The sequence below is a fragment of the Morus notabilis genome, unplaced genomic scaffold (genome assembly GCF_000414095.1).
Source record: "Morus notabilis unplaced genomic scaffold, ASM41409v2 Scaffold2247, whole genome shotgun sequence".
Taxonomy (NCBI): Eukaryota; Viridiplantae; Streptophyta; class Magnoliopsida; order Rosales; family Moraceae; genus Morus; species Morus notabilis.
The window spans coordinates 9,901-20,034 of NW_010365543.1; the positions used below are offsets into that span (position 1 = coordinate 9,901).

Sequence of the window (10,134 nt, forward strand, 5' to 3'; positions counted from 1 at the left end):
AATTTTTTTAAAAATAAAAGTGATTTTTCTTTGCATTCATGTAAAAGTCTGTTATGTCATAAATCATTCGTCATAATATGAAGTTATCAACTCATAACATCAGATTTTTTTTTTCTTTTGACAAAAAAAACCTTCTATTCACATTTTAACATGAACTTACATTGACGAACACCAGGGCCTGTAATTACTTTACATCACTCAATACCAGTCAATTTAAATTGCTACACAAACTGCAACACCCCAAGTCAATCATTCATTTGTTGGCCAACTATTCACAAGAGCAAAAAAAAAAAAAAAAAAGGAAAAAATAATGGAGCCCTTTTGCCCATGGCCCAGACGTTGCTGCATTTAGCAAAGTCCAGCTTTCCTCATGCAAAATCCAAGTTCTCTGGTCCACCAAGCCCCAAGGCATTCAACTTTGTTCAAGCGTTTTTTCCTTAAAGTGGAACAAACAACTCAAAGTGAAAAGTCAGCAATCTTGGACACACTCAACATATGCGAATCCGGATTCCCAGGAAGTTGGAATTAGCTGCTATGAGTTCCTCTCCTCTGCACACAAAAAGCCTTCATGCTGGAAATGCGACGGCGCTCAAAGAGGCAATAGAACACCACTAAAAACAAATCATGGGAATTTCCGACATTTTCGAATTGGTGATCGGAATCATCTAATGGGCCATCTTGAGAGATCACTCATTTTAAGATTACCATTTAGTATAAATCTTGTTTTCTTGAGCAAAATTCTTCAGAAGGGGGATCATTTTCTGCTTCATGCTTGGAGTATTCTCCGTTTCCGCTACACAGCTGAGCAGACAAGGAAGCGGATACGGGTAAATAGCCACCTGCAACTGTTCAACAATGTGAGTATGAAAGTAATATATATATATATATATATATATATATATATATTTCAAGGTTCAAATCACCAAAAAAAATGTTAGAAGTGACAAAGAACAATGTAAATAAGGGATTGAAGTTTAGTACTACACCTCTAAAAGTAGAGCTTCTCTCATACTCTTTTGTTGAGTGCAATATGATGCTCCCAGAGAGCACAATAATGAATCCACATATTTCTGATATAATGCTTCCACCACTTTGGCCATCCCAGTCCTAACATCATTTCATAAAATTTGACTGGTAAGCTTAGCAGTTAAATTTCAACTTGTATTACCAACAATTTGATCTACAAAAGACTAAAAACGATCAGAGATGGTAATTCCAATATTAGGCTTGTCTTGGATTTGTAAACGTTTGCCCTGTAAATTAACCTACTTGTATATTGACTGGGATGAAGCATAAATTGTTAAGTTTGTTTCGACTTCATTAATGACATCTAGACAAACCAAACAGGTATAAATCAAAGGATCACTTAACATATCCAAATTCAGAAGCCATTACACTGACTTGAAGAATACCTTGAACATTATAACACTGGCAAGAATTGTAAGGGTTGTAAACATGACATAATAGATAGGCGAGACGACCGCAGTGTTGAATGTATCGAGTGCCTGAAATACCAGAGTTATGTTTGTTAGAGCATAAGATATAAAATTTAGTTAAAAGAAAATCTTTAAAGCCATGTAAATGCAAAATCTCCTACAAGATGGCAGAGGATGCTACAGAGAAAAAGCAGAAAAGTACAATCCAAAAACCCATTGCACAATTATTATTGCAAAATTGAATTCAACAGGGTAATATAGGCACCAAAAAAAAAAAAAAAACGATAAATAATACAGCACCAATAACAAAAGAAAAAAAGGATAAATAATCCTAATAAATAAACATAATCTTTAATTCCTAAGTATCCATATTTTGTTCCTCAACACGTTTTTCTTTCTGGATAATTAACTCTTCATGAGAGATTGTTCTTAGGTTTAAAATTCAAGTATTTCCCAGCTCTGTGCAATAAAAGTGCAGAGGCAATCGGACGACATGACAAAAGGAAGCGGTAATATGTTTTGTGTGCTTGCTTTACGGTTTAGGATGCATGCAAGCTCTTAAATCATAGGAAATCTCGGTGTAACGCCTGCAATGGAATTTAAATGTTCTTCCCTTCTCTACAATAGTTCTTGTATGGTAATATTATGACGGTTCTCGGTTCTCAGTTCTCACAATGTCAGAGCAATGAAGCTAAAATCTACCTTTGATAGTTCTTGTATGGTAATATTATGACGGTTCTCAGTTCTCACAATGTCAGAGCAATGAAGCTAAAATCTACCTTTCAGTTCTCACAGTCGGAGTGCAATGAAATGGAGTCAAATACAAACCTTAATCATATAACACACATTTCTTTCTGAACTAGTATTAGAATGGGATTCGTCTCCAAAAGGAGACATATCGTGTTTCTCCCTAGAACCTAATTTATCAGTTGACATAGGAATTACACAAAGAAGTAATAGTTCGGAGGAACTTGCAAGCGTGATGCAGGAACAGAAAAGGCACAAGTTACATGATGGGAACAAGCATGCCACGGGGAGTTGCAAAACAAGGCAAGACTAACCGGTTTCAACATTCTTGCTAAGGTATTGCACGACTAACCTTGTTAAGATAATTCATCTGCATGATGACACATGTAGCCACTACCAACATAAACAACCATGTCTCTGGATAGATTAACTGGTTATTCCCCTCAAAAGTTAATTTCAGAGCAGTTCCAACGGCTTTAACGCTCATTACCTGCAGAATAGTGTTTAACTATGTGTAAGAAGAAAATATGACACATAGCATGACAAATATTTTAAGGCACAAATAAATAGAAAATGCTTTGAACCCATTCAAGTCTTGGTACAAGCGATTACAAAAGAATACTACAATAAAAAGCTTCTGAAGCAAACCGATGATTTACCGATAGAGAGCCCATCAATGAACAAATGCCAGTGAAGACTAGGACATTTGTGTGTCCACATCGTGGTGCAAAATGGAAGACCAGAATGAAAACCAAAACGAGTACTGATCCCACATAAAGCAGAAAGGCTGAAAAATAACATGATTCTGTAAGTCAGCAAGGATAAGACATGATCCAAGAGATAAAAATAAGGCCAAATACCAACCTGGTTGGATTGCCATATCCCATACTTCCATAACAGAAGAGATTGGATGCTCCTGAGGTGCATGGATAACAATTATGACCGATCCAGCAATGCACATCACGCAGCCCAACACCCCGAGCTTGGGTAACCTTTCTTTCAAAATGAAGTGGGCTAATACTGCACTATACACCCCAAACATGAATTCTCAGACAATATTAAAAACCACTCAAAAACCACCTTAAGGAAGTTAGAGGACTACTTTGCAAGACCAATGGAGAAATTAGAAGTGCATAACTCTAGACAATCACCTGACAATTATGCTTAATGCTCCGAGAGGAGTAACAAGAATTGCTGGAGCAAATGCATAGGCAGTGAAGTTTGCTATCTCTCCAACAATCACTAGATCAGAAATCATAAATTCAAGAGAGATTTGCACATGATCAGTGAATATCAAACCAGTAATGGTAGTTCTAATTGCAAGAAATGAACAAAGCAATGATTTTCATGCGCAGCGGAGTTCATTTTCAAAGGTTAGGGAAGAAGTTTGAATTTTCGTTGTGAAACCAATGTGATCAACACAATTTACAGAAGCAGCACTAGAAGAACCATTAAATGAGGTTTGACTTAAAGGCTTGTAGCACGCTCTTAGAGGAAATAAAAGACTAGAGAAAAGAATTACTTTACTGGGGTCAAACCAGGCAATACAAAATGCCCAGAATAGCTAACAAACCATTATTTCCAACGGCTAAAGCATAAAGGCAAGATAAGCAGTTATAAGACAATTACAAACCCCAATACCAATCAAAATATATTACATAATATATGTAAATGAAAGTTTAACAAAACTTAACGAGTCCAACAGATATCAGTTTTATTGATTTTACCTCATGAGATGAGACGAATACAACAAAAACAATTTCTAGAAGCGTTATAATTAAATATCAAATAAGGAATAAGATTGACTTACAAGCTTATAATACAGAATCATAACAACAACCTGAATTAAGAGATTAGAAGTAAAAATAATTTTTTTTAAAAAAAGAATTACTTGTGATCAAGCCTAGCCACCACAGAGGCTCCAAGAAAAAAAAAAAAAGAATTACTTGTGATCAAGCCTAGCCACCACAGAGGCTCCAAGAGGTAAGCATAGCCACCATAACCTACAAACAATGATGTCAAAAGAGGGAAAAAAAAAGTCAACAATCAAATAAAAACCCAATCGAGAAAATTAAAAATAAACCAAAAAAATTAAATAACAATAATAAAAGGAGAAAAAAAAAAACCTTACCAGCTCTGATGCCAGAAGTAGCAGCGGCTCTTCTGAGACCTTTCTTCTTGATGATGAAACTTGCCCCAATAAATCCACTTGACATCAAAGCCAGAATGAAGCCTTTGAGATTGTCCCCAGAAAAACCCATTTCGGAATTACCATTTAAAGCCATTAATCTCTCAATAACAATTTTTTCCTTCGTTTCATCATGGAAATCTCATCCTCTCCCAATTGGGTTCCACGGGATTACGCTCTGTTTTTGATTGAGGTGTACAAATACATGATTATGTTGCAACAGCTAATGGTATGGTGTGCATATCCACAGCTGTTGATTGTGAACACCAAATATTGGGCCCCACCCATACATAGCTTCTCCTATTGTTGGTGTCGTTTGTAGTCTACCTTTGCCGTTTTGACATCCGCTTGTTAATAATGTTGTAAGACCATATCAATTCCAATTGTATATTTAGCATCAAATGGTATGTTATTTTTATTTTGGATTAATTTTAAAAATTTCTCTTGAATTATGACTCTTGTAACACTTTGTTTTCTAAATTTTAAAAAATAACATCCATTTCTCTTGAACTATGGTCCGTTAATCAATTTTCTCCTTATGTTATAATAAGTGACAGAATTACCACGTGTTACTTATTTAGTGAGAATTAAAAGTGCAATTACGCTTATACCCTTCTAATAAGATAATTTCCTATTTTTATTGAAAAAATTCACCATCTTCGTTCCCCATTTTCCTTCTTTGTTTCCTCAGTTTGTTCCCCATTTTTCTTCTTTTTTCCCCTCATTTTATTCATCGATGTGGGTTGGATCCGGTAGTGAAGGCATCACACACGAAAAAGAATCTGAGAAGACAATTTTATGGGTATATTTGGTATAAGGTAAATCATTTAACATTAGAAGAAAAGGCTTTTGTGTATTTGGGTTGAATCTAGTTCATTTGGATTTGATTGAGCCTGTGGGTTGAATCTGTTTCATTTTATGTAACATTCTGTCATGAGAACGCTGATTTTCTCAGTAAGTTTCTTGTCACATTCTATCTTGAATTCATTGTTCTGATCATGTTTTTGATCTTGTATCTTCTGGATCCTTTTTTTTTCTTGATCTTTATGTTGTTTGAGATTTGGGTTTTCTTTCATTAACGCTTAGAAGGGTTGTTGTAGGTTAATTTACGATAATACTCTCATCAGATGGGTCACGTACCTAACACGTGGTGAATTCCGTCACTCATTGTAACAGAATGTGAAAACTTATTAACGGAACAAAGTTTGAGAGAAACGGATGTTACTTTTTAAAGTTCGGGGGGCAAAGAATTACAAGGATCATAGCTCATGGGAAATTTTTGAAAGTAATCCTTTTATTTTTGCTCTAATACATAATGCTATTTGAAATGCTAAAATCTACTTTTTTCTATAGTTTTGGAAGTTGTAAAAGTAAATATTATTTTTTAAATAATTAGAAAATGTAAACGTTGCATTGATTACATGAAAAAAATAAACATTTCAATCAATAATAATCAAATGTCAAATTTCTCATATACTATACATGGTGAAAAATTTACCACAAACTATAGCACATGAAAAATTTATCACAACAAATAGCATTACAATGGAGAGTGTTTTTTACATTCAAATATTAAATTTGCAATCGATACATTAATTATAGCATTGTATTGGTAAAAATTTTTCTTGAATTATGACTCTTATAACACTTTGTTTTCTAAATTTTAAAAAATAACATCCATTCCTCTTGAACTATGGTCCGTTAATCAGTTTTCTCCTTATGTTACAATAAGTGACCGAATTACCACGTGTCACTTATTTAGTGAGAATTAAAAGTGCAATTACGCTTATACCCTTCTAATAAGATAATTTCCTATTTTTATTGAAAAAATTCACCATCTTCGTTCCCCATTTTCCTTCTTTGTTTCCTCAGTTTGTTCCCCATTTTTCTTCTTTTTTCCCCTCATTTTATTCATCGATGTGGGTTGGATCCGGTAGTGAAGGCATCACACACGAAAAAGAATCTGAGAAGACAATTTTATGGGTATATTTGGTATAAGGTAAATCATTTAACATTAGAAGAAAAGGCTTTTGTGTATTTGGGTTGAATCTAGTTCATTTGGATTTGATTGAGCCTGTGGGTTGAATCTGTTTCATTTTATGTAACATTCTGTCACGAGAACGCTGATTTTCTCAGTAAGTTTCTTGTCACATTCTGTCTTGAATTCATTGTTCTGATCATGTTTTTGATCTTGTATCTTCTGGATCCTTTTTTTTTCTTGATCTTTATGTTGTTCGAGATTTGGGTTTTCTTTCATTAACGCTTAGAAGGGTTGTTGTAGGTTAATTTACGATAATACTCTCATCAGATGGGTCACGTACCTAACACGTGGTGAATTCCGTCACTCATTGTAACAGAATGTGAAAACTTATTAACGGAACAAAGTTTGAGAGGAACGGATGTTACTTTTTAAAGTTCGGGAGGCAAAGAATTACAAGGATCATAGCTCATGGGAAATTTTTGAAAGTAATCCTTTTATTTTTGCTCTAATACATAATGCTATTTGAAATGTTAAAATCTACTTTTTTCTATAGCTTTGGAAGTTGTAAAAGTAAATATTATTTTTTAAATAATTAGAAAATGTAAACGTTGCATTGATTACATGGAAAAAATAAACATTTCAATCAATAATAATCAAATGTCAAATTTCTCATATACTATACATGGTGAAAAATTTACCACAAACTATAGCACATGAAAAATTTATCACAACAAATAGCATTACAATGGAGAGTGTTTTTTACATTCAAATATTAAATTTGCAATTGATACATTAATAATAATAATAATAATAATAATAATAATAATAATAATAGTAATAATAGTAATAATAATAATAAAAATAATAATAAGGAGATTTGCATTTGGTTTTTATAGTTGAGATCTATTGTGCAGGGAAAAAATAAAAAAAGGAAGAAACATTGGCATTGTTCGTTTCACAACTCAAGTCATAACTCAAATTATATTATTACAATGTCTTTTTTCATAAAAATTTAAATTCAACTTTTTAACTATAATGTTTTTCTTCCACTGTCTTACATACACAACTCAAGTTCAAATTTAGAAAAAAAAAAACACACCCATTGCATTTATCTTGTAGAAACTTGGGGAAAATCCACTGCTTTGGAGTCCTATGGATAACAGCTTCATGGTGTGGAACCCGCTGGAGTTTGCCGGGGACCTCTTGCCCAACTTCAAGAACAACTTCTCAAGCTTTGTTAGGAAATTGTAAGGTTAAGTTGCGATGTTGAGTAAAATTGAAATTCTCCATTCATTGCTAGGAAATTTTTGTGGGATAAATTCATGGTTTTTTTTTACTCTTATTACGATTGTTTGTGTTAGTGGTACTATTGTCGTTTTTCAGTACAAGAGATGACAAAACGCTGTGAGATGTAATGCTTCTTCTTCCTATATTGGCAGCAGCCAAATGCAGCTGATGAAGAATAAAGGAAAAAAGAAATATCATGACCTGATTTCAAGATTAAAATGGTTTCTCCATCACATTTTTACTCGCATTTGTAACATGGCGATGTCTAGAACAATTCAATCACAAGAAGTCCTTGTCTCCTTTCTTGACGGCTATAGGATGCGTTACATTTTCTGGCTTGTAAAATACTAAAATTATATCAGATCAATTTGTGTGAGTCTCCTTCCTAAGGTGAAAGTAAATTTTACAGTCCTACCTCATGCATTTCTGCTAACATAATTCTGATCTTATATTCAAGAAAATTCCTGCTATTTTAATCGACAGCAGGTCCGTTTCCTTTAGATATCCAATAAATCATTCAAAATTAAGAATAGGAACTCTACTACGACCATCATCATGTAAATTGGTTTTTGATTATATATATATATATATATATTGTACATATTGGGCAAAAAAAAGAACATCTTTTTTTTTTTTTTTTTTTTTTTTTTTTTTTCTATGAGATTAATTTGGATCCATAAGCTCATTAGTTTGTTCCATCACTTGAGTCATTTTGTTATGAATTAGAAAGGATAAATTTTTTCATCTCTCATTTTCAATATGTGATTATTGCATATATGTTAGTGTGAAAAAAAAATTAAAATTATGATTTCATGCCAAAATGTTTATTCTAGCGGCTTCTTAACGTATTTAAATATGATGGCTTGTAAGTTCATTACAAATATATATATTGTTCTAATGCATAAAAAAAAACACGTGCCTCCTTTTCTTAGTGTATGTATATATATATATATATATATATAATTGGAGAGCTATCCACACTTAAAATAAATAAATAAATCGAGAGGGGCAAAACATTTTCTGATAGTATTTTCCTCAAAGTAAAAGAAAGGGAAACAAATTAAATTAGAAACTAAGTAATAGAATCAGAAACCCGTTACACTTAGAAAAGTAGTTCACTTGAGAACCAAGTCTCCTCTATATAATCAATCTCTAAAAAAAAAATCCACGTGAAATTATTCTCTCTTGGTCACACACTCTCTCTCTGTTTCTCTGTTTAGTTCTTCATTCATTCTTGTTTTGATGGAGAAGAAGAATTCTACTGCATGAATAAATAAATAAATCGAGGGGCCAAACTTTTATTGTCGTCTTTTCCTAAAAATAAAAGAAATGGAAACAAAATTAGAAACTAGTTGAAATTGAATCAAATTCCCAAAACCCACTTGAAATTTATCTCTCTCAGTGTTTCTCCCCCTGGTTGTTTACTCTCTCTTTCTCTTTTTATCTCTCTAGTTCTTCACTGATTCTTGTTTGGTTGATTCTCTCTCTCTTTATTATTTTACAAGTCAAAACAGACATTTGAGTTTTTAGTATTAGTGTGAAGGTGAATTGTAACTTGTAGTCTCATATAAAGAGCGGTGAAATGAAAAAAACCATCACAATTACGTTTTCTTACAACATTCATAAAAAATCATACAAATTTCACCTTTTTAAGTTGAAGTGCAAGATTCTAACATGTGTTTTAATAAATATTGAGATTATCATGTGATTTTTTTATTCATCCTCAAACTTTTTTATAATCACATAAAATCCACAAATAATAACATATGGGCACAACATGTAACAGAGTGAGTCAAGCTCAACATGATACGCTAAAAAATGAGCATGTCTATTCTTCGGCCTCAACACATTTATTGAATATGTTAGACCTCCCATGATTTTTGCATATAAGAAATGTTAAGGACCAGATAAGGGCATAAATACAAACATTATAATCAGCACCATGGTGGCACTATTGGTCTTTTATTATTTTCTTTTATAATCATTTTCTTATGAACCTCTAAAATTCTATTTTTTCTTAGTAAAATTCTATAGCATTTGAACTTTTGCATGGTAAGATTATCTAAGTTGTAGGAATTTTTTAACTATATGGTTCGTTTCATTACAAAATAACTTTTTTTTTTATTGTGTTCAATAAGTTTTTTTGTTTATTTCATTTTTTTTCTATAGAGCATGATAAGAGGATGATTAAAGCTTGCATAAGAAGGGCACAACACGAATACAGGTGGACTAGGGACCTGGCCAGACCTATAAGGCACCCCTAAATGTTTAAAATTTAAAATCAAAATATCATATAATTCCACAATTACCATGCTAAAATCATTTTGTTAAAAAGATTTTACTTTCCCTTTTTTTGACTAACTTTCCACTTCAATATATATATATTTTTTTTTGCTTTATTTCATTTGAATTTGACATAGTTCCTTGAAATCAAAATTAAATTATTCATTGTTTCGAGTTATTTTTGCTGAGAATCTTTTCTTATTTGAAGTTCT

General features: G+C 32.5%; 1 protein-coding gene across 3 annotated transcripts; it reads right to left on the reverse strand.

The window, feature by feature from the left end:
• Positions 1-350: 350 nt before the first annotated feature.
• Positions 351-4,564, reverse strand: LOC21386117 (probable magnesium transporter NIPA6). 3 transcript variants are annotated; one of them, XM_024172383.1, is made up of 9 exons: positions 4,315-4,564; positions 4,130-4,186; positions 3,335-3,425; positions 3,048-3,208; positions 2,843-2,970; positions 2,536-2,673; positions 1,413-1,505; positions 987-1,107; positions 351-839 (listed from the first exon to the last, which is right to left on the reverse strand). In XM_024172383.1, the coding sequence occupies exons 1-9, from the start codon at positions 4,466-4,468 to the stop codon at positions 709-711; spliced, it is 1,074 nt and encodes a 357-aa protein (XP_024028151.1). In that variant the 5' UTR covers positions 4,469-4,564; the 3' UTR covers positions 351-708. The 3 variants fall into 3 exon arrangements, with proteins under 3 accessions (XP_024028151.1, XP_024028149.1, XP_024028152.1); XM_024172381.1 differs by having other exon boundaries at positions 351-845; XM_024172384.1 differs by lacking the exons at positions 4,130-4,186; positions 4,315-4,564 and adding an exon at positions 4,075-4,101 and having other exon boundaries at positions 351-845.
• Positions 4,565-10,134: the final 5,570 nt, after the last annotated feature.

Coding starts and splice junctions, on each gene's coding strand:
- LOC21386117 (XM_024172381.1), bottom strand. CDS start 4,468: ATGGCTTTAAATGGTAATTCCGAAATGGGTTTTTCTGGGGACAATCTC. Junction 2,674..2,842: donor CATTGATGGGCTCTCTATCG/GTAAATCATCGG, acceptor ACTATTCTGCAG/GTAATGAGCGTTAAAGCCGT. Junction 1,506..2,535: donor AGATGAATTATCTTAACAAG/GTTAGTCGTGCA, acceptor CTGGTATTTCAG/GCACTCGATACATTCAACAC.